The sequence below is a fragment of the Microcebus murinus genome, chromosome 5, assembly GCF_040939455.1.
Source record: "Microcebus murinus isolate Inina chromosome 5, M.murinus_Inina_mat1.0, whole genome shotgun sequence".
Taxonomy (NCBI): Eukaryota; Metazoa; Chordata; class Mammalia; order Primates; family Cheirogaleidae; genus Microcebus; species Microcebus murinus.
In genome coordinates this window covers 8,943,813-8,967,928 of record NC_134108.1, presented here as the reverse complement: position 1 = coordinate 8,967,928, position 24,116 = coordinate 8,943,813, and the positions used below count along the sequence as shown (strand labels likewise).

Sequence of the window (24,116 nt, the reverse complement as noted above, 5' to 3'; positions counted from 1 at the left end):
GAGTGCCACACATCCCCACTGTTCTTGCCTGAAGCTCAGTTTCTCAAGCATAAACACTTCTCAGGTGGCTCCTTGCCTCTGGTTGACTTCCAGAGCTCTGATCTGGTTGTTCCTATCAGTGTTGTCCAGCTCTGTAGTTGCTCCTGAGCCACAGGGCTAGCTGCTCGCCTCACTTGGCCGCAGCGGGAACTTCCACCTGGAGAAGCCTTTCAGCTAACGGTAATTTTTGTTTAGTAGGCTTATAAAAATTCCTAGTGTTCACTTGATGTTTGGTGTGTCATGCTTGTCAAGCTAATCACTCAAACTCGATTTTAGTATGGTCATAAGCTCTGGAACAGCATTCAGTAGTGGAGTAACTCTCATTATTGCATTCATGGACAAATTCCTTTGCTGTTTTCAGTTTAAGTAATTTAAAAAACAAAATGGAGAAAAAAGCTACAGCCCTAAGTTACTTTCCTAAACATTAAATTTAAACTTTTACATTTGTAGATTATATTACACCTGGATACATTTTTATAATTATAGAGATGCCTTGTAGTTTGTAAGCATGACTTATTACATTCCACTTACAACTCCTTTCTTGCCCCTGGGGCTTCATGTGGCCACACACAGACTGGCCTAATTGTTAGTTTTTCATATTGAGATAAGATTTCCAGTTAATTTTTTTTTTTTGCACTTTAGCAATCCTTGAAGAAAATAGCACTTTGAGGCTGGGATTATTCATGTCACAATTAAAAGATTTGTTAGTGTGTTAAAGTGGAATTTTGTATTTAAAAATTAACAGCCATTGGGTCTTACCTGTGGGTGTTTGAGCATTCACTCTGTTTCTTGTTTTAAGGGTAGTGAAAAATCACCAATGTTTACCACTGACTACATAGCTTTCTGCCACGCAGCCAATAGCCATATGAATGGTTTTTCAGTTATGGTATAATAATAGTAATTCACTTCACACCAAGTTGTATGTGACTCGTCTGTCTGTCTCTTGTAGGCCGCTTTGAAGAGGAATTTATCAAAATGCGCATGGAGCGACTTCAGGCCTGGGTGACCAGAATGTGCCGGCATCCCGTCATCTCAGAAAGTGAGGTTTTCCAGCAGTTCCTGAATTTCCGAGATGAGAAGGTGGGACATTTTATTATTATGGTCTTAGAGTTACTGAGAGTTGTCACATTCATGCCAAATTTATGTCTGAAAGGAGTTAAAATTGTGTTGGTTAGTTCTCATGTCTTCCAGTGACAATGAGGGGATAGAGACCTAAATCCCAACCATGGCAACTCCATCGTGACCTGTGAAGAGCTGCCCTGCCTCGGGATGGGTGGCCTCAGGTCGGCAGGGGCAGGGAGGGCCGGGTGGAGGATGTGATAGGTGAGCAGGTTTTTCCCAGGTGCTTTTAAAAATGGAATAGGCCCCAAACTATGAAGGGCATTAGCAGCATGAAGGGAGGGGAGTCGAGTGAAGGATTTCTTCTGATCACCTTTGACCTCCCGATGCAGCAGCATTAGGAAAGGAGGAGCGGAGTCGGAGATGAGCCCTTCTGCTTGGAGCCAGGTTCTTTTTCCACAGCCATAGCTGTGAGTCCAGAGCAAACACTGGTCTCTCTCTGCTCGCCCATGGCCAGTCATTCTGCCGGCAGTCATCAGTTCTTTATTTAAGTCAAGAAAAAACTGGTTGCCTGACATCTACTTTGAAAATAGTTTTCACTCTCGATAAGCATTTACTACACTCTTTATTATATCATTTTATTCTCTAATGACTTTTTCTCCCTGACAAATGTTACATATTTTAGAAAACACTCTAAAGAATAAAAGCATGAGTTAGCTCAAAAGCAACAGCAGATGCTAAACATGATCTTGGAAAAAAAATTATAAAGTTATTTTTGTCTTTAATCAAATAATAGAATATCATATATCCTGTTGGAGCTTTCAGCAGAGATTTACTTGCTAAACTTTATAGCATTTTTCCGTTGTTGAAGTGAACACATTTACAGTAAGTCTTAAATATTAGTACTCTGTATGTTTACAGGCATGTGCATACACTTAACATAGTATCAATATCTGGGTCTTGCTTTCAGTTATTGCCTATGACTAGAATTGACAGGCTCTTTTGATGTTGCTGGGTGGGAAATTAGAAAACACTGAAATGCTTCAGCATTTCTTTGTGAATTTGTATATATCATAGGCCTAGCCTTGTGGGCTGTTCTAGCAAACCCTAGTTTTCTGGTGAGGTATGATACTCAGTCACAGTATTTATGGCATGAAGCTATACAGTAGTGAAACTAAGTTCTTTGAGTGAGTTTAGTAAGTGTTTTGTTACAATGTAGTTAAGAAAGAAGAACCACATGGAACCCCTCCAAGTGTGCTGTTCTCCTGACTCCCACAAGACTTTAATAAGAGCTTATTTGATTGATTTTTCAAGGGTTTGATGTAGAAAGCACTTCTAAAGGTCATGTTTTATGCATGATAGGGTTTAAGAAGAAGAATAAATCCTAGACATCGGTTGTTTTGTTTTCAATGACTGCCACCTTCAAAGATTGATCACTCACCATACAAGTGGTGTGAGAGAGAACAGTTGCAGTCAGAGCACTTGAGTTCTTGTACTAACTCCTCTTCTAACTGCCTCTGTGATCTTGGTGAAGGCATTTAATCTCTTTGGGCCAGAATTTCTTCACCTGATAAATGACATTGTAGAACTAGGTAAAAACTGATTGGTTAGTAGTAGCTCATATAAATAAATGGTGGACATAGAAAATCCCAAAGAATCTATAGAGAAAATATGAGAAGTGGTTAGTAAGGTAACTGGACACAAGACATTGCAAATTTATCAGCAAAACCAGAAATTGAAAGTCTAAAGAAAACTACCATTTACAATAGCACCAAAAGTATCAAATATCTAGGAATAAATATAAGAAAATATTATAAAATATCTGCAAAGAAAAACTATGAAACATTGTTGAGAGAAATAAAAGAAGACTTAAATAAATTTTCTAATACTGTGTCTCATGAATTGAAAACAATAAAAATGTCTTATGTATAAAATCAAAGTACTCAGAATGCCAAGATGCTTTTGGAAAAGAATGAAGTAGGATTGGATGTTGAAACTCATTGTAAAGGTAAAAGAGTTTTAAAAGTGGGTATTGGCGTAAGGCTAGACAGACAGACCAGTGGAACAGAAGAGAGTGGACACTGAATTTATGACAAAGGTAACTGTGAATGCAGTAGGGTGGGGACAGTCTTTTCAGTAAGTGGTGCTGGGTCAATTGGATGCCCCGTGGGTTGGAGCGGTGGGGGGGAATGAACTGTGGTCACTACTGCACAACTATCTGCAATTGATTTTGTTAGGGTTGATATCCTTTGTGATACTTTGTTGTGGTTGTGTTTTTAAAACGAACTTATCAGTTAAAGATACATATCGAAGTATTTGCAAGTGAAATGATACTATATCTGAGATTTCCTTTAAAGTAAGCCAAAAAAAAAAAAACCACCAAAAACAAAGATAGACTGGAGGAGAGTGGCTATCAAACAAGATTGGCGACTCGCAGCAGCGGCAGTAGGCAAGTGCACGAGGGCACTGAGGACCAGGCCACGGGTCTCTTGTGGAGTCGTGGCAGGACATGTGGAATATTTCTTCTGCTCTTTGAACGTCAGTTGAAAGGAATGTGCTAAAACTGCAGCCAATGGAGGCATTATCCTTCCAGAAAAATCTCAAAAGTATTGCAAGCATCAGTGGTAGCTGCTGGATTGGGCTCTAAAGGTGAGAGTGGAGAGATTTAGCCAGTTGGTGTGAAAGTTGGAGATAAAAGTTCTCCCAGAACATGGAGGCACCAAAGTACTTAAGGGCGACAGTGATCATTTCTAATTTAGAGGTGGTGACATTCTTGGAAAGTGTGTAGATTGAAGTGAATACCTATTGAAATGGCATCATGGGAAGCTGCCTATGCCACTGAAGTTCTGAGAGCTTTCACCATGAAGACTGGCAAAATGTTGAAGCCCAGTCTGTAAGGGCTTATTATACTTTTCTCTCCACTTTGTACATGTTTGAAAGTTTCCATTGTATGCAGTTTTTAAAAAGCCAATTCCATATGGTGCACAGATCTAAATGCAAAAGGCAATGCAGTAAAGCTTCCAGAAGGTAATGTAGAACAGTTTCATGTCCCTGGAGTAGGGAAGGACTTCCGAAATAAGACACAAAAAAAGACTAACCGTACAGAAAGAGATGGGTAAATTAGACTACATTAAAATTAAGAACTTCTTTTTTCAGCAGTGCTATTGAAAGTGAAAAGCCACTGAGTAGAAGATATTTGCAACATGTATAACCAACAAAGGGCTAGGTTTTAGAATATATGAAAACCTATACAAATCAGTAAGAAAATCAGCTCAGTAGAAAAGGTAGGGTATTTGGTAATGTACTTCACAAAAGAAGGCATCACATGTATGGAAAAGTCCTTAATCTTATTAGCAATGAAGAAATGCAAATTAAAACCGAAATATTATAAGATACTACTACATACTCACCAGAATGGCTAAAATTAGAAAAGCTGACCATACCAGGGGTGGTCTTGGCGTGGTGAGATGCTGCTAGGGCTCTGCTGGGGGGACGCTGGTAAGGCCGATTGGGGAAAGTTTGGCATTTACTGAAGTTGACCCAGCATCGACTCCCAGGTACACGTGTGCACGCACACACCAGGAGAAGTGTGCATAACAGCTTGATTCGTAATTTGATGGGGGTGGCTACCAGTTGTAGAATGGATAAATAAATTGAGGGATAGTCATACAATAGCATATTATACCACCATGAGGCAAATGACCTATGGCTATTTATAACAGTGTGAATATACTAATAGTTCCTAAGCAAGGTTGAGCAAAAGAAGCCAGACACAGAAGAGTGCATATTATAGGGTTCTTTGCCAATTGAAAAAACTAAACAGTAGTTTAGGATGCATGCTTAGGTAGTAAAACGCTAAAAAAGTGTCTTAGTCCATTTATGTGGCTATAACAAAGTCCCTGAGACTGGGTAGTTTATAAAGAACAGGAATACATTTCTCACAGTTATGGAGGCTGGAAGTCTAAGATCAAGGCACCGGCATCACGTTGGCCATTAAGTTTCAACACATGAATTTCAGGGGGGGCACATTTAAATAGTACCAGAAAACAAAGAAATGAAAACCGTAAAAGAATAACAGTTACCTTTGTGGGTGGGGGAGTGGGTAGCAGTGACTGGGAAAGGACATAAGGAAACTTCTGGAAAGCTAGGCCTCTTCCCACCCAAGGTGGTAGTTACACAGGTATTCTTCGTGTTAGAATTCATTGCACTGTATATTTTTGCTTTGGACACTTTTCTCTCTGTGTGTGTATCTTAAAATAATACATTTTTAAAAAATAGCTCATAATATTGGCTGCTATCTTATATTTTAGAAAAGCATTTACCTTTTTTAGAAAACAGTTAACCTAAACATTTCAGGCACTTTGTCAACGTCTACAGGATGTGTGTATATTCACTGCATTTGCATTGGTAGCTACTGGAAAAGGAATGTGACTAAATCAGTTCGTTCTCAAAAGACTTGGTCTCATAAGAACCATTCTGTGAAGCGACACTGTTCATGCACTGACCTTACATTTGAGATGTGTAGGGATTTGGCCCATGGTACAGAGGGAGATGGAGTGGGAGCTGCTTCCTGAACAAGAGAAAGATAAAGTTGACCAGTGAGCTGGTTCCATTAGGGAATTTCGGAAAACTAGTTGGACTCTGCTCACCACGTTACATTGTAATGTGCTCATTTACAGGAATGGAAAACTGGAAAGAGGAAGGCTGAGAAAGATGAGCTGGCAGGAGTGATGATATTTTCCACCATGGAACCAGAGGCACCTGACTTGGACTTAATAGAAATGTGAGAGATGCTGCCAAACTTTCCTTTCTCTCAGTCTGTATCTGCCTCCTTCGGCTCACAAGCCTTGGCCAGTGTGGCCACAGTTGAACTTCAGATCGTCAGAGTTTACGAAATGAGTGGGGTTTGTAGTCAAATGACAAGGGAAACATTATTTGTACATAGAAGTACTGTCTTTCTAACCATAGCATCACATAAAATCTGCTTCCTTGCAGTCAGTGATCTCATAGTTGACACAGTGTTCAGTAGTTACTTCCAATAAAGTACGATGGGGCCGAATGGCACAGAGCCACCCGCCCCCACGCAATACTCAGCAAAGCAAGAATGTTTCAGCGTGGCCCTGGAAGAAGCAAACTCTAACTCACTTTTTCTGGACATTTTTTTTTATCTGTTGTTTTTAATCATTTAACTTTTTTTACAGCCTCAGGTGAAACTTTAGGGCATTTCCTTTTCTGTATGAGGACTAATAAGAAATCTTTTTTTAAAGAAATTTTTTTCTTATCATAAAATCATTGCATAAACAGTGTTACCAAAAATACATATGCACACACATCTTTCAGCTACCCAGTGAGAAAATCATGTTAATGTTTGTGTGTGGTCTTCCAGACCCTCCAGACCCTCCTCTGGATATATATACTTACAGGAAAAATTATTTGTTTAAACAGAAAAGACCTCACACTATACATCTGATTTTTTCATTTAAAAGTATATTGTGATGGTCTTTTCAAGTTGGTAAGTATCCTTTTTTTTCTTTATTACAAAATTTTTATGGGCGTACAAACGTTTGGGTTATATCTATCATATTTGCACTGCCCAAGTAGAGCTACAAGCGTGCCCCTCCCAGACCATGCTTGTCATACTCATTAGGTGTGAATTTACCCATCCCCCCACCTGCCTGATCCCCAGTGAGTGTTACTTCCATATGTGCACATAAGTGTTGATCCATCAGTACCAAGGTAAATATACTTGTTACATCCATAAAGAACAGATGCCTGCAGTATCACTTAGGTGTTTCATTAAAGTACCTGTTGGAATCAATGAATAGCTACCGTAGCAGCCCGTACTATTTTATAGGTTTGATGGTACCTCTAATGATTGGAATTTCACTAAATAAGATAATCAGTAAATGATTTTATTTACTTTCTAATAATTTTAGTTAAAATTCACAAGGAATTGTGGGGGGAAAGGAAGCAAAGTTAAATACAGCAAGCACCTGCGGTTACGTTTGGTCTGAGTCCCCCTGTCCTTGCCTTTCCTCCTCCCCGCGTGGCTGACGGCGCTGGCCGTGCCCAGAGAGCAGAAGTGCGACGCCGTGGGGAAGTTCACCAAGGCCATGGACGACGGCGTGAAGGAGCTGCTGACAGTGGGGCAGGAGCACTGGAAGCGGTGCACAGGACGTAGGTGCCACTGCTCGCGGCTGGGTGGGCTTAGAGCTGGCGGGGAAGGCGCGGTTTGATGACCTTTGTCCTAGTCGGGAACCTGCAGCCTCAAACGGAAGTGACTTGGGTGAACCGCAGTAGTGTCACGCCTGTAACTCTGCTTGAGTGAGCTTCTCCACCCAAGTTAAACAATAGAAAATTGACTCTAACAAAGCCGGTTCAAGAAATCCATAAAACACACTGTGTTTGCTTAGTACTTCCTGTAATTTTGGGCTTTATAATCCATGGAAAGTTAATCTTTTTTGCATGTTTAAAAAGTACTTGTATAGTTTTCACCTCATGATTTTACTTTTTAATCTTCATCCATTTGGTAAGATACTGTATGTTTGACTAATGCCATATTTTTAGGAAAAGCCAGTATACTTGGAATAGGAAATATGTCAGCCGGGTCAGACTGGGAGCCCTGCTGAAGGGGAGGTGGCACTGTCAGGCACAGCTTTCTGCCCACTCCTGCGTGTCCCTAAGAACTTCTTGCCTCCCTGCCTTTCGTTTGTTTGGAGAGTCGTTCTGTGAACCATTTCTGCCCGAGTTCCCTAGAACTATGCAGCTCTGTTGTCAAATGTCCCAGGATAGAAGAGCACTGTCACCTGTCCAGCTGTGGGGACAATGCCTCAGGACGGTGCCCCGTAATGCCCCAATACTCCGAATGCCACAGAATGACACATGGTGGGGGGGGAGCGGCTGCAGTTGTGCATCACCTGTCTGACGTCGGGACAAGCGGGCGCTGCTAGCCTGTCGCCACGAACTCACAGGCCTTCAACTCATAACATCCTACAGCAGTATTTGTTACATTCAGTTATTATTTTTAAAGAAAAATGGCTTCTACTTTTTTTTTTTTTTTTTTTGAGACAGAGTCGCGCTTGTTGCCCAGGCTAGAGTGAGTGCCGTGACGTCAGCCTAGCTCACAGCAACCTCAAACTCCTGGGCTCAAGTGATCCTCCTATCTCAGCCTCCCCAGTAGCTAGGACTACAGGCATGCGCCACCATGCCCGGCTAATTTTATATATATATATATATATATATATATGCCAATTAATTTCTTTCTATTTATAGTAGAGACGGGGTCTCGCTCTTGCTCAGGCTGGTTTCGAACTCCTGACCTTGAGCAATCCGCCCGCCTCGGCCTCCCAGAGAGCTAGGATTACAGGCGTGAGGCACCGCTCCCGGCCATGAAAAATGGCTTCTACTTTGAATTGTGAAAGTAATATAGACCCACTTTTTTTTTTTTTTTTTTTTTTTGAGACAGAGTCTCACTTTGTTGCCCATGCTAGAGTGAGTGCCGTGGTGTCACCCTAGCTCACAGCAACCTCAAACTCCTGGGCTCCAGTGATCCTCCTGCCTCAGCCTCCCGAGTAGCTGGGATTACAGGCATGTGCTACCATGCCCAGCTAATTTTTTCTATATATTTTTAGTTGGCCAATTTATTTATTTCTATTTTTAGTAGAGATGGGGTCTCACTCTTGCTCAAGCTGGTTTTGAACTCCTGACCTTGAGCGATAGGCCCATCTCAGCCTCCCAGAGTGCTAGGATTATAGGCGTGAGCCAAAGGACCTGGGCTAGACCCACTTTTATATCAATCCTTTGATACTCAGTACAAGAAAGAGCTTAATTATTTTTGTAAAGACTTTTTAAGGTGGTGTTTTTCCTCTAAATAAAAGGGAAGAGTCAGCATTTGAAATCCAAGAATAATTTTAATGAACAGGAAACTGAACGTGGAGTGACTTGTGGATGAATTAATAAAATAGCACAGCAAAGGTAATAGCAGTATTAAGATCTATTAGCATTATATCCAGACCTGAAAATCTAAGCTTCACATTAGGAATCAGCCAGCTATGATCTGCAGACCAAATGTGGCCTGCCGCCTATTTTTGTAAATAAAGTTTTATTGAAACACGGCTACACCTACTTATTTATATGTTGTCTGTGGCTACTTTTGTATTACAGTGGCGGAGTTGAGTAGTTGCAACAGAAACTTTTGGCCCCACAAAAAGCCTAAAATATTTACTGTCTGGCACTTTGCAGAAAGTTTACCAGGCCCTGCCTTACTGTGCCATTGGCTGGTGTCCTTCTTCCCACACCAGTGGCCCCTGCCATTCACCTACTATTGCGCTTCAGCAGAACAGTTTGTAGCACACAGCTGTTCCTGCTGGAGGGGCAGCTACCAAGAGTGGTAACAGCTGTTCCTTTCCCATGGGAAGGAAATGTGACGCTGTACCCTAGATATAACCTGGAAATAAACATATACAAGTGCAGCTTATAGAAAACAAATTCTGAGTCAAGCCTTGGGTCACACACAGTGACTCATGAACAAAGCGGGAGTGGCACTGTTCTCTAAAGCATAAACGGAGAGGCTCGGTGTCAGAGGTCATTTTGGTTGAAACTCTAACAGGACCATCATAACAAATCATTTACATCTATTTCTTTGAAATAGATTGTGTTTTTAAATACATGTGAATCTTACAGTTGAACTTTTTGAGGATGTCACAAAAATCTGGGACTATGATTTCTTTTAGAGAATTAAATCCTTTATGTCTGACGTCTGGTCAGCTCCGTGTCCTATGTAATCTGTAAGGCCAGATTTATAAAACAGGCAATACTGGCTTAAGAACACTCTTTTGGGGGATGGGAGAAAGAGATTGAAGCACTTTTAAGATTTAATTCAGGCATATCTTTTTTATTCTCTTCTCTGACAAAATAGTTTTTAAAAAATTCCTAATCAATAACGAAAACTCTAGCACACACTCCATATGGTGAAGCACACGCCAGTGTCTTTAACCTCTGGTAGAGAGGCAAAAACTGAGACACAGAAGCCTAAACAATATTAGAATTAGCTGAGCTAATATAGCTTGAAATCGTGTTTCCTGATACAAAGAGCTTATAGACCTTCAAATTTCTCTGGCCTAGACATTTTTCTTTTTCTGCTTTAATACAGTAAATATTAGTCTTTAAATGCAAATAATGGTTTCTTTTGAAAGGCACAGATACCTTTAAGAGGACTGTGTACAAATGCAAGGAAAGTAGCCTAAGATGCAGAGACTCTTTTCTGGATATTTTCCAAAATGATCCTAGAATTTTAGCACCTTAAAAAGCAACCGTAGGGATCATTTACTGAATTGTCTCATACAGATGAGAAAACTCAGACCTTTCCTCCCGGATCTTGTGAAATCTGACTATTGTATTTTTCTCTACATCTTGTTGCTGTCAGTTTTTGTTTGGTTGGTTATTGGTTTGCAAATGATCATTTATACATATATACACAAGAGAGTGGGAAATGCAGCATATTTGAAATCACACACCAAATCCACCCTCTATTAGCCTTGTGACCTTGGGCAAGCAGCTGAGTTGTCTGAGCCTTATTTCCCTAATCCTCAGTGTGGAGAGGTGTCTCTGCATCTGGTAGGAGGAGTGTTGTGCTGACTAGTGTCGGGGAGGGTGTGCAAGTATTTCATAAACTAGAATTCACCTAAAGGAGCTTCTGTTACACTAGGTTTCATTCAGTAAGTGAGAACATGGGGTGGTGGTTAACAGTAATCTATCATCAGTTGAACAATCAATCAATCAAAATTATTGATTGAAAAAATCATTAATTGAAAAAACAATCATTTTTGCATCAATATTAAAGAATATAGACTATTTTGAATCACTTCAAATGTCTTTTATTATAAAGTAATCACATTTAGAAAATAGTTGAATCCCATTTCAGTTTGCTCAGAAGAATAGTTAACAATTTATTCCTTTTTCTCTTTCAGCACTACCTAAGGAATACCAGAAGATAGGAAAGGCCTTGCAGAGTTTAGCAACAGTGTTTAGTTCTAGTGGCTATCAAGGTACGTCTCTTTATTAACTGAGCCTTTAAAGGTGTCTTATCCCAGCCAGACCTGTCCCCTCTGTGGGGTCTTGCAGACAGTAACTGCAGTGAAGCACCCGTGTCCTTGACGTGTAAGTTGGCCGGGCTGCCACGCTCAAGGTTTTATACTGGCACCTTATGGCTTTTGAGAAAAGTGGGAGGTTCTTACAATTTGTATTTTCTTGCTAGTTTGTTTGCCTTTCTTTGCTCTCAAATATAGCTCTTTTGTTTCACTGTAACAGGTAGCCATGGTATATAAGACTCTACTCTTCATGTCATTGCTCTGCCAAACTCTATCAAGTCTTCCTATTTTATAAAGGCCAGATTTCATCAAGGTTATTGGAGGGAAACATGTTTGACTAAGTAACACAAAATTATTTCCTAATTTTCTCCTTAGCACATAATTGTTTCAACTTATCCCGTATGTGCACATCTTGCCCATTGGTGTTAAGAGTTGATGGTTTACGTAGGCAGCACTTGTGAGAATAAGTTAGCTCTTTTCCTTTATAAAAAGGAAAAGGCATTTGTCAGGTAGGTAGGACCTATTACATCTGAGTATCTCCTATCGCTTACCAAAATGATAGAATTGGTGCTTTCACTGGGCATTTATCCTAATACCCAGGGAAGATCATGCTTTGGATGTCAGTTTCTGAATATTTTAAGGAACAAGAAGTCAGACTCACCAAAATGTAAGATGTGGAGCTCCCATATAGCAGTGTTTGTCGTTGGCCTGGCTTAACTCTGTCTTGTCAACACTTTTAGACAGGAAGGGGGCTTTGAGGTTTGGTTGGCCTCTTCGAGTAACCTGAGGCCTAGAAAGAGAAGCATCTTGGCCAAGGTAACAAGCGGTTGGTGGAAGAGCCAGGACCAGAACCACTGCCTGGGGACCGGGCACATGTGTAGGAGCCCTTCCGTCTTCGTGGCTTGTGGCGTCCTGACAGGGAGAGAGCATCTGTGACGGAGATGCTAGAAAATCGGCTGCTCGGACCTGATGGCACCTTCATGTGTCAGAATTCACCTGCAGCTCTGCCTTCCTTAACCTCACCTAAGAGCCCTCTCACTGCTCTTCAGCCCAGCCCACAGCTTCGCTGCATCACTGGGCTGCTCCAGGTGCCCGGCCTCATTCCTCCGAGCCCAGTTCTTGTGCACATGGAAGGCTCCCTTCCACCCACCGTGCCAGACTCCATAGCTCGCTCAGGGTGGAAGAGCTCACCCCTTTCTGAATTTAGTTAATTTGGATATCTTCATTCCTACAGCACTTCAGTGACTTTAAGGAAAAGCATACCTTTTTTAGTTTATTCAGTATTTTCTTATTATGGCTAGAGTAGTAGTTTCTTGCAGTCATCCACATCCTAACTGCAAACAGAAGCCTAACGATGGTCCTTCCAGTAACTGAAGAGTTTGTAGCTAGATTATAATATTAATATATGTACCTAGATTTAGGATCCAGGTCATTTAAAGTCACATAGAAAACATAGAAGCCATGCAGAACTAAATTATAGATTTTTTTTTCATATGGACAGTTTTCCAATAAAAACCAGAAAACCTGCTAGACAAATTCTAAAAGAGCTATAACACTAAATCATAGCAATTCACTTGTTCTACTGGGCAGTGCTAGAAGAGACAGATATCTCTCACTGTTCCCTAAATTATGTTGTTATTAATAGAGGGTGCAGATAATTGAACCAAAAGTCTTTGAAAAGAGAGGAAAGAGAAGACAGTTGGTAATCTGGGAAATGGCTTCTAAATTTCATTGACTTTATGCTGTAAATAAGTCTTTGCATATATTTCTCATCCTCTTAAAAAGATAGTAGAATCCACATACCTTCGAAATGATCAGATTCTCTCCAGCATTGTACACTCTATGTAATTTTAGCCTGAAACTGCGTAAAAGAAACATAGTGATATGGAGAAAGGAGGAGTAGAGAAAGGGATGAGGCCACCACAGTAGAGACGGCAGCGCAGATGGAAAGTGGATGGCAGGAGCATGACCCTAAGATACTGAGCCAGGCTCCACAAGGCTCGTCCGTGGCATCCTGCGCTGACACCCTGCCCTGGGAGCCAATGGTGATTCCTCAGCATTTCCTGTACTGTAATTATCAGTCAACATGTTATTAAATATTGTATTGCAAATAACACTTTTCCCAGTATTAGAAGTACTCAAGATATGTGTTTTATGTTGAATAAAGAACAGTTCAAAAAAAAAAAAAAAGAACAGTTCAAGTTCCTATCTCCCATTTCCAAGGGCAGTGAAGGTCGGTGGTGTTGGGTGCTGCCGTATCACAGCCGCCTGCTCAGAGACGTTGGTCTTGGGCCGTGCAGCGCCGTGCCATCTTGCAGTGATGCAAATGAGTTGGATTCCTGACGATGTCTCTGGTTATATTAAATACCACTTTCAGTGCTTCTTTAACAGTACGTGAAATGACATTGGAGCAACACAGAGACTGTACTGAGTAAAGATTATTTGTGGGGAGGAAAGTAGGGTTCTGATTCTTGTTTTGTAGATTTGATTTGATTTTGGAACCATGTGAATGTTTTACATAAATATTAGAAAATAAATTTAAACCAAAATGGGGAAAAAAATCCCTAATTTGTCAAAAACAAAACAAGTGACTTGATACATCAAAATGAAAACATAGGCCGGGGGCTGTGGCTCACGCCTGTAATCCTAGCTCTTGGGAGGCCGAGGTGGGCGGATTGCTCAAGGTCAGGAGTTCAAAACCAGCCTGAGCAAGAGCGAGACCCCGTCTCTACTATAAATAGAAAGAAATTAATTGGCCAACTGATATATATATAAAAAAAAAATTAGCCGGGCATGGTGGCACATGCCTGTAGTCCCAGCTACCCGGGAGGCTGAGGCAGAAGGATCACTGGAGCCCAGGAGTTTGAGGTTGCTGTGAGCTAGGCTGACGCCACGGCACTCACTCTAGCCTGGGCAACAAAGCGAGACTCTGTCTCAAAAAAAAAAAAAAAAAAATGAAAACATAACCACACTGAGAGGAACTGTTTTAAAGCACCTTAAAATAGTACTTTGTACATATCAAATAACTTAAGGTAAGAAAGACTGCAAAATAATTTTAGTGTTTTTCAGTAATTATAGTTAGAAATGTAATATTGATACCATTATTCTAAAACTTCTAAAACTATGTATTACAGGGCAAAGCAAATATGTAATTATGTTACTGTTGTTGAACAATTAAGATTTTTAAAAATAAGTTTTAAAATAAACTTTAAAAATTTCTGAAGTCCTAAATTTGAATTGGAACTATCAGTATGAACTCGTTAATGCATTTTCCCTCTTTTAAAAAAGTACAAATTTGTTTTGCTCTGTTCACTGAAAAGGCCTAAAACAATTACCCAAGCAGCATTCCCTAGCAGCACTCGCAGTGGCATCTGAACACTGTCCCACCACAGTGAACCCGGGCTCCTGTCAAAAGAGCTCAGGTGCCAGTTGAAGAGCCCTCCTCTGGCCAATGAAAAGAAAATCTGAGCATTGGTGAAAATAACTGATATGGAATGAAGAATATCAAATATATTTAGATCTAGTATTGTAAAGATACTTTAAAAAATTATTCTCACTTTTGGAGGATGGTAGAGGATCAGCTGATTATTCTGAATAGGGTACAGAGAAAGAATCCAGCCTTTAACCTCTTTTCTTGTTTGAACTGCACCTCAAGGTAACTGGAAAGTTGATACAGTTTCTCTTTATCGAAGCGTTTGAGCTAGGAAAGGCGGAATGATAGAAATGGAGTAGAAAACCCACACTAAAATAAAAAGATCTAGACAGTGGTTACTCATGGCTTCTGACATTGTAAAAAACAGAAATTATGTCTCTGAATCTGATGGGGCCTCTGGATCCAGTAACTACTGTAAGGAAAACACAAGGACAGAGAAATGTACTAAGTGTCACACAGATGCAGTCAGCAAAACCCAGAATGTAGGTGCCAAGGCAGATGGCTGGGGTTTGTCAGCACCCCACAAAGGCAACTTGCAGAAAAAGGGGTGAGGGAGAAGACTCTGTAGAGTTAAGAAACATCCACCGTGCGCCACGTGGGCTTGGTGTCCTGACTCAGGCAGCCAGCTTGCGCTGAGATGCCTCCTTATGTCAGAGTGATGGTCTTAGGGGTGGCCATGATACTGTCCCTATTTTTTTAAGAGTCCTTATATTTTGGGTAAGGTTCATGGATGAGGTGTTGTTTGTCCAGTGAGGTACAGAGGGTGTAGCTGAAGAAAGGTTGGCCGTGAGCTGCGAGTTAGGTTAGGTGATGGGGATTCATTATACTGTGCTTGCTAGGTTCCAAAATGTTTGAAATTTTCTATAATAAAATTTACTAATAAAATCTATAATAAATTTTTAATAAAATAGATGAAAAGAAAATATTTGTAATTTATAACCACTGATAAAACTGATCATTTTCAGGTGAAACAGACCTCAATGATGCAATAACAGAAGCAGGAAAGACATACGAAGAAATTGCCAGTCTCGTGGCAGAACAGGTACTAACATAATCACACAATTCCAATTAAGATTTTGTGCTGTCTGATCCATATATTTAAAACCTTTCTTAAGTCAAACTTTTCGAATAGATATCCTCTTCTGTTTCTGTGTATCTTTGTTGTTTGTATTTATAACAGTGTTTCTTATGTTAAGCCAAAGTGGATGGATAAATTTATCATCAAGACATCTCAATGAATGCATTGCAGTGTTGATGCCTCTGTTCCGTCCTTAGCTACCCAGGGACTGTGACGTCCAGGGAAGAAGGCCGGCTCAGACCTGTCTGGGCTGTCACTCAGCCTCTCTGAGCCTTGGTTTCCTTATCTGTTAAATTGCAAGGCAGTGCCTACCTTGCATGGTTTCCAGGATTTAATAGCTACTAGGTAGCACCTGCTACTAATAAGTCTTGGTAAATATCAAGGGGAAGAAGCACCTGCTACCAGCCCCCGAACAGGGAGGTCCTTGTCTACATGGCTTTTATTGGAGTCTTTAGAAGCCCAATTGCAGGTGTGTGTGTGTGTTTCCAGATAACAGATAAGAAGTTCCCTTAAGAGGAATCTAAATTATTTTAAACCTCTAAACTAAAAAAAAAAAATTTTTTCAGACAACTTCTAGCCTAGGCAACAGAGTGAGACTCTGTCTCAAAAACAAAAAAACAAACAAACAAAAGAAACATACTATGTTTATAGATAATAGACACATGCTGTGCTGCTGATGTGATCATCAACTACTTTGCTGATACTTGTAAAAAATATTAATTTCTTAGAAATGTGAGTAAAATAGCTATTAAAAATTTGGAAAAATTTAAAGTTGCCACTTAAAATGATTACCAGGTTTTTAAATAATATTTTGTTCTCTGCTAAAATTTGGACATTAAACGATAACAACTTATTTGCTTGTGTGTAAACAAACAGTATTAACTAAATTTTGTTTTCCCTCATGGTATTGGCTACCTCAAAATAGCTAATTTTACACACCTACTTAAAAATTATATGATGTTTTATCATTTTCTTTACAACATATGATTCAGAGTATACCAAATAGTCTTGGGAATTATTTTCTCTTTAGAAAAACTAGTCTGAACGCCTAACACTCAATAATTTAGTGTAGTGCATAGAGGATTTCTAGTCCTCAGATATAACAGTTTTCCTTTCCCTGATTTTCTTTATTCCTCTGCCAGTAACAACCGACCTGTATCTTATTCTAGCCAAAGAAAGATCTTCACTTCCTGATGGAATGCAATCATGAATATAAAGGTTTTCTTGGCTGCTTCCCCGATATCATTGGCACCCACAAGGTAACTGACACCGGGGGAGCCAGGGCAGACCGCACGGCTGTGGTCAATATTGTCTTTATATGTTTGTCTTTATTATTTTAAAGAGGAACTCTACAGTTCCCATCACAAAGGTTTTTAAACTAAACAAAAAATTGGTTTGGGGTGTCCTCATATTTTAATTCTGTTATTCTCTTTTTCAAAATCTGTACGTTACTTCTGTCTCGAGTCGTGGGTTTTGGTCAGCTGTAGGGCTCCAGTGTGCAGCTGTGTGCTTGGATTTGTTAGCCAGGTCTCTACCGAGAACTGCTCTGGGATCTCAATCCCAGCATGTGGCCGTTTTAGCATTTTGCTTTATGATTTAAATATCATGAAAGGGTATCATAGGTAAATTAGAAGCTTTATACCACTTAATACAAAACTCAGAACAGTTAGCTTGTAGGGATTTGTGCCAGCAGAGTTAGAGTTTTAGGCCTGGTGTCTGCTTTATGCACGAGTGTGGAGTTCTTTCCGGGCAGCCCCTAGTAACAAGCAGTGTGATGATACTGAAGTGGGAAACGTTTGGCCGTTTTTACAACCGCTTCCATCTAAGTATTGATTTAAATTTTGATTCAGGGAATCTTACAAAAATCAAAGTAAAGCCCAAGCCTTATTTATAGTCGGCACACTCAAGTGCCAGCTTGTTAAATATTCTATTTCATGAAAGAAGAGACAGGGGACCCATGTGCATACTCTACCCTGTACGAGTCAAGTGACTTTCTAAACCTGCCAATGCCTGTTTTCCTATTATGTGCTACTCTTAACATGGTCAGTGGCTTCCACATATTACAGAGATGGTAATAGTGCTGTTTGGTTTTCTCTTTTGTTGTAGCATAAAACTGTAAATTTTAGCTTAGCTACATTGTTCAAGAATAGCAACCTTTTTGCTTCCAAGGGACTTGAAGTTAAGTTTAGATGCTTTCTTCTGTTCTTATTTTGCTGGGATGTTTTCCTGTTCAGTAGCAAGTCCGTTACAGACTATGTTAGCATTGTTACATTTTAAACTAATGACTCATCCTTTTAGCTTTGTTTTATTAATGCTCGTTCATTTTATATTTCACAGGGAGCAATAGAAAAAGTGAAAGAAAGTGATAAATTAGTTGCAACTAGCAAAATCACCCCACAAGACAAACAGAACATGGCAAAACGAGTCAGCATCATGTCTTACGCCTTGCAAGGTGAGATAAAAGGGTTATGAGTAACTAGTGGAGTTCCTCCCGCCCAACCTGGCCTCAGCAAAGTTGATGTTTCCCTTGCTGAAGAGAAATCCAAATATGAACAACAGTTAAATAAATAAGAGCTGGTTTTAAATGCCTTCATAAGCCCCTTGTTTGCAGGATCCCAGTGTTGATGAAAATCTGCAGTATTTATTTAATTTTTTACACATTTACCTGATAAAGCTATGAATGACAGCTTGATTAGACCTGTACATTTTATTATTTGAGAGACATTGAAGATTCCTTTTATAACCCTCAATATCAACTGCTGCATTAAATTCCAAAGTTCAGCTCTTAGCAATCTGTGACGTGACTGCCCCAGGACCACGGAATGTAAGGGGCTTGGATATATCACTTTAGGCACAGTTTGTACTCTAGCAAGATATTAATTTTTATAGATGTGAGTGTTTTTGAGCCGGTGGGAGCAGCAGTGGGTGTGTCCTGTGTTTTGGTGGCTGGGTGCTGGCACATGCCTGGGCGGAGGAGAACAGGGAGGGCACACAAGATCGTGGCACCAGGTTGTGTCATGGGCCTGCAAGAGTAAAACAGACCTGTAGGTTATTGAGAAATAATTTTGATGATCGTAGAAGAACTTGAAAGCCCAACAGAAGGGTCTAGGCTTGACGTGGCATCAAGAGGCCATTAAAAGTTTTCAAGGGAGGAAGACAAGCGACCATCAAGGGAGAAGGGTTTGATCGGGCAGATTGGAGGCAGACGCTAGGCCGAGAGCCCAAGCGGAGGAACGTCGCCTCTGTGGTCTGAGGTGCTGAGGACAGAGAGAAGATGTACCAGGAGGAGAGAATGAAGCGTATTTGCAGCTTTTCCAGGGAACAACCCTTGGGACTGGGAGTCCGAGGGAGGAGAGGCGTGTGTGTGGAGGATCCATAGCTCAAGCAACTAGTGGCAAAAATGTGGAAACCTTGTTGAAGATTTGGGTTTTGAAGGGTTTGAAATGTGGAATTTGGGTTTTTTTTTTTTTGTTTTTTTTTTGAGACAGAGTCTCACTTTGTTGTCCAGGCTAGAGTGAGTGCCGTGGCGTCAGCCTAGCTCACAGCAACCTCAAACTCCTGGGCTCGAGTGATCCTTCTGCCTCAGCCTCCCGAGTAGCTGGGACTACAGACATGCGCCACCATGCCCGGCTAATTTTTTTTAATATATATATCAGTTGGCCAATTAATTTCTTTCTGTTTATAGTAGAGATGGGGTCTCGCTCTTGCTCAGGCTGGTTTTGAACTCCTGACCTTGAGCAATCCGCCCGCCTCGGCCTCCCAAGAGCTAGGATTACAGGCGTGAGCCACAGCGCCCGGCCTGGAATTTGGTTTTGAACGTGTGTCTGAGGTCATCCACACGGTAAATAAGCTTTGTATAACTTGCGGTCACTGAGTGCGAGAGTCAGAACAGTTAGCTGCTGAGCGCAGCTGACCTCCGGGGCTGGGGTGCAGGGAAGGGCAGGTGGGGGGGCATCAGGGAGGTGATGAGGAAAGCGGCTCCCCAGAGTTGGGGGCAGGAATGGGGAGACAGAAATAGGAGCCAGTGTATTCAGCAGAGGAGAAGGATGTAATCCCCAGCATGAAATCCTCCTGCCTAGTGAGAGGCTGAGCTCAGGTAGCTTGCCCTGTTGCTGAAGAGGGGCCTCACGCCCCTGCCAGCCGCTCCCAGGAAACCTGCCGAAGTAGCAGCATCCAAGAGGGAGGCGGGACGGCCCCCAGGAGCCTTGCTGGGTCCTGCAAGTCTGTTTCCTGTTTGATCAGTTCTGTTAGGGTAATAGTCCACATTGGGGTGATTTATCTGTGTTGGGCTTTAAAGTATTTAATATGCACATCAATGAAAATCATCCATCTGCTGGAAAGTGGTATTTGCCATTAACTGTTCAGCTTGGTTTTCTAGCCTCTTTAGAAAGTGATTTGCCAAAAACTGAGACTGCACTGAAACCAACCAGATTAGGGCTGGTTGATGATTCATCATAGCTGAGCAGAGAAAGCAGGTGCTGTCATTTGAAAACTCGGAGGGAAAACTGACTGGGGTCTTGGTTTGGGTTGCAGCTGAGATGAATCACTTTCACAGCAATCGGATCTACGACTACAACAGCGTCATTCGCCTGTACCTGGAGCAGCAGGTGCAGTTCTATGAAACGGTGAGTTGGTCTGGCCGTGCTTCGCGCACGCTTTGGGAGGCGGATTCTGGTAAATGACTTCAGCCGTATAAAGTTAAGCCATTTGTATTCTTTCATCCTAAGTAATAAACCAAAGGAGGTTAAATTTGGAATAGGATTTGTTTTTTAATCTCTGTCAATTCCATCTGCCTTTTCCTTTTGAATAACGCTGGGTTAAAAAGGTTTCCCTTTGAAGAAGGGCTGTTGGAGCTAGTCGTGAGGCCCCAAGAAGCCCTCATTGTGTGGCGCCTTCCCTGCTCACAGCCGCTCTGTGCACGGAACAGTGCTGAATGAGATGAGGTCACCCTGCTGTCCCTTGGGCTCCAGCACCAGCCGGGAAGGAGCCTGGCACCACACAGGACACCAAAGCAGCCCTTGTTTTCCGTGAATGGGGTTTCACAGAGCACCAAAGGAATCTCAGCAGGAAAACAAAGCAGTGAAACCTTAAATATTTTCATTCAAATAACAATAGTGAAAACTTAAATTTCCATACCAGTGCACAGTAAGTTTGTTGCTTACCAGAGTGTGTAGAAACAACGATCCAACAGCATATAGGTGGAAGCCCAGACATCGGAGGGTAAATTCTGTAACTTGATAACTGGCCGTCTGTGGCCTTGTTTCTCCCGTCAGTGGTGTCAGCTCCTGTGACTCGGGTGACGCTGGGCCAGCCCGCAGCTCTTGTGCACGCACGTGGCATCTTGGGCCTGTCTCCAGCCACAAATCCTCGAAGGGGAGCTGTGCTCGATGTGCTTGGTGCATGGCTGTGGGTCACGTGTTGGGACAGGCGGTCTGGGAGACTGGCTTAGGGAAAGCGTTCGCCTACGCAGTGTTCACCCCGACAGTACGTGGTGCCTGTGCTCTTTACATGCACATTTTTCATCAATCGATGCCATCTTGTGTTTGCCTGTCCTCGTGTATTAGAGCACAGCGATTACACTTGTCTCTGTGAGAGAATGCTGCAAGGGTGCAACTCTAGAAATTCTGATAATATTGATTTATTACATAATTTTCAAGTTCAAGTGTGGTGTAATTATTAGTGACATTGTAATTCAAAATAGAAAACCATGTACTTCATCACTGTCTTTGCATGAACGTAAGTGGCTGATACAACATTGCCATGTTTCAGATCTAACACAGTTTTACGGCAAAGTCACTCTTATTAAAACTTTGTGTTTGTTCATGGAGCAAACATCTGTTGAATATCTGTGATACTAAGCACTTACTCCAGATGTTTAACATCCAGGGGTGAAGGGTACATTCGTGCCTTCCGGGCGCATGTGGTCTTCCGGGGGAGGCGCGGGCACGTGACGGATTACAGTGCCCGTCAGCCGTGTGGCAGGGGCACGTGCGGCCTTCACACCCGTAGCAGCAGGGTGTGGACGGGGAGCGGTGGCCGTCAGTGGGGTCTTTGCAGCTCAGACTTGTCCGGGAGAGGCAGGGACTCTAAGCCGGCACGAGGACCTGATCCAGCAGACCCGTGTGAGGAAAAGCGGGTAGTCCGGCGGTGCTGCCACGGCAGAGGCGGGACCGTGCGTGGACACCTCGCAGGCCGGCAGGGGACGCCGGGACAAGCCGTGGCTTAGGGCGGTCTCTCCAGCAGCGTCGTGGAGGCGGGGTTGAGCCAGATAGACCAGTTAAATTTCTGTAATGTTCAACTTGGAAGAATTGTAACGAATAGAATACTGTGAACTCGTAATGGGGTAAGATCTCAAAATTGTTCTGTTGTGTTGTTGTTTCATCAGATTGCAGAAAAGCTGAGGCAGGCCCTCAGCCGCTTCCCGGTCATGTAGAACAGGACGGAACGTGAGGAGAACTCCGGAGTGCTTCTTTCTGACTTGGGGCGATGCAATTCAAAAGGTGTTTTTTTCCCTTTTATCAAAAAGGGGGAAAAAAAGGAAAGAAAAACAAAAAGAAATAGTTGCAAAAACCACATTTATTTTATTAACCAGCCTAAATGCCTCAGTTATTTAGGGATGGTCGTCTTGTTCTTTTCCATGTCCATTATTTAAGCCAATGGAAATTGTCTCTATTTTTGGAAAGTGCTTAATGTTATCAGAATTTTGAATGGAAAATTAGGGGTTTCCCCCCACTGACTGATATTTTACATAGAATTGTAATTTATAAGTCACCTACAATCTTCAAGCTCTTACCCAATGTCAGATAATTAATTACTAATTGCTTTCTTAAAATATGAAATATGGCAGAATAAAAAAATATATATGTTTGTATATTTTTATAACTCTTTTCAGTCCTCTGGGCTCCTGCCCATTCAGGGAGGTCTGCAGACCTTCCACTGACACAATACGACGCAGTGCTTACGTTTCAGGAGGGTCCTGCAGGTGGACCGTCATGTGTCCCATTGGGGGACGCAGCTCGGCAGATGAGCAGATCGACCTGCCCACCATGGCTCCGGGGCCGTTTCTGGCGTGTTGCTCGTACCCGAGGACCAGTGCTCTCTCTCTGCACTTCTTCCCGATCATGGTCAAGGCATGTCTCCTGCCAGAAAGAGTCAGAAAAATTGGGAGGCCTTTACACATTCTGTGGCCTTGCTCCCAGGGCGAGCAGCTGTGTTGATATCTGTGTGCAGGAGAGCTCTAGGGGAAGGAGCAAAGGCGACGCCCTCTGGGCCAAGACCTTTCCCCCCTGTGTTCTTAGCTGTTCATCAGTAGCCACGAGCAGTGCTAGTGACAGGTGGCACCTACATAACTGGGACTGTAGGCTAGCAGGCCGGTGCGGTGTCAGACAAGATAAAAAGCACAGTCTGGCTCCTCTGCCCCCACTCCCCCACCCCACGGCAAGTTCAGGGACTGAGAAGGGCGACAGCCTGAACGGCGTGCAGGATCCCCTGGTTCTGACGCGGAAGAGAAAGCGCAGACCGATGCTCTCCTGCGTGCCGAGCTCCAGGCGGAGTTGTTCTGAGCACCGGTGCTCCGGTGAGGGCCGCAGCAAAGCAGCCCCTGACACGCTGTCAGCTCTAAACCGAGCACTCAGGCACGCCGTCTCTCCCGCAGACGAGCGTCTGTCTTCCACAGTTGCCTTACCACTCTCTCACTGCTTTCATTTTTCTGACCTGTCATATTATAGAAAATGGAAGGTCCAGGTCAGCATAAATAAAATGAAACCAAAAACTGAGTAGATGAGGAACTCAAATGAAGGTGAATACGGGAACGTCTTATTCTTCAATATCACGGATTTTCGTTGGTGTTTTACAAGTAATTTTCCCCACTTGATTTTTCTTTTATAAAATCCATAGAACAGTGTTTATGATACAGCCATTTAATATATGTACAAATTGTAAAGAATATGTATAAATGTTTTACACAAATGTAAAAGCATGTAGAAGCCAACATATAAATAAATTGTTTAAAAAAACTGTACAGTAAATTCTCAAAGCACTTTTTCAAAACAGTTTTTGGTGGTTTTATTTGATTTTATTTTTCTTCTTTTGGTTTATTACTTTTTATTTCAGCTGCTGAAAATGATCCAGGTAATGAATTTTTCCCCAAAACACGTTTCTTCTGCCATGAATTAATAATTTTAGATTCTTGAGTCGCTATTGCCAGTCCTGGGAGTACACCACCACCACCTGGAGGGTCACAAGCACAGTACAGATGCCCCGTGATTACCTCCCAGATACTCTGATCTCACTGGTATGAGGAAGGGCCAGGAAAACGAAGACAGGATCTAAGAGAAGGAGGTGACGTGGGATACACAGAGCAGGAGCAGCTCACTGTGAACCAGGAAAGTAAAGAGTTAGAAAAGGTAATCCCCTGGAG

The 24,116-nt window shown here is 42.0% G+C and overlaps 1 protein-coding gene and 1 non-coding gene across 3 annotated transcripts in view; one reads left to right on the top strand and one right to left on the bottom strand.

Moving 5' to 3' along the window:
* SNX9 (sorting nexin 9) overlaps positions 1 to 23,748 on the top strand; it is a 122,669-nt gene extending 98,921 nt beyond the window's left edge. For both annotated transcript variants that reach the window (XM_012759636.2, XM_012759637.2), the window contains 9 exons: positions 989 to 1,119; positions 5,778 to 5,881; positions 7,172 to 7,275; positions 11,067 to 11,144; positions 15,585 to 15,661; positions 16,867 to 16,956; positions 18,035 to 18,149; positions 20,231 to 20,322; positions 22,083 to 23,748. In XM_012759636.2, coding sequence (XP_012615090.1) covers positions 989 to 1,119; positions 5,778 to 5,881; positions 7,172 to 7,275; positions 11,067 to 11,144; positions 15,585 to 15,661; positions 16,867 to 16,956; positions 18,035 to 18,149; positions 20,231 to 20,322; positions 22,083 to 22,130 — 839 coding nt within the window. In that variant the 3' untranslated portion in view covers positions 22,131 to 23,748. The remainder of the gene's footprint in view (positions 1 to 988; positions 1,120 to 5,777; positions 5,882 to 7,171; positions 7,276 to 11,066; positions 11,145 to 15,584; positions 15,662 to 16,866; positions 16,957 to 18,034; positions 18,150 to 20,230; positions 20,323 to 22,082) is intronic.
* LOC142871258 (U7 small nuclear RNA) lies at positions 12,683 to 12,744 on the bottom strand. Its single transcript, XR_012919512.1, has one exon. It is a non-coding gene; the product is annotated as a U7 small nuclear RNA (small nuclear RNA).
* Positions 23,749 to 24,116: the final 368 nt, after the last annotated feature.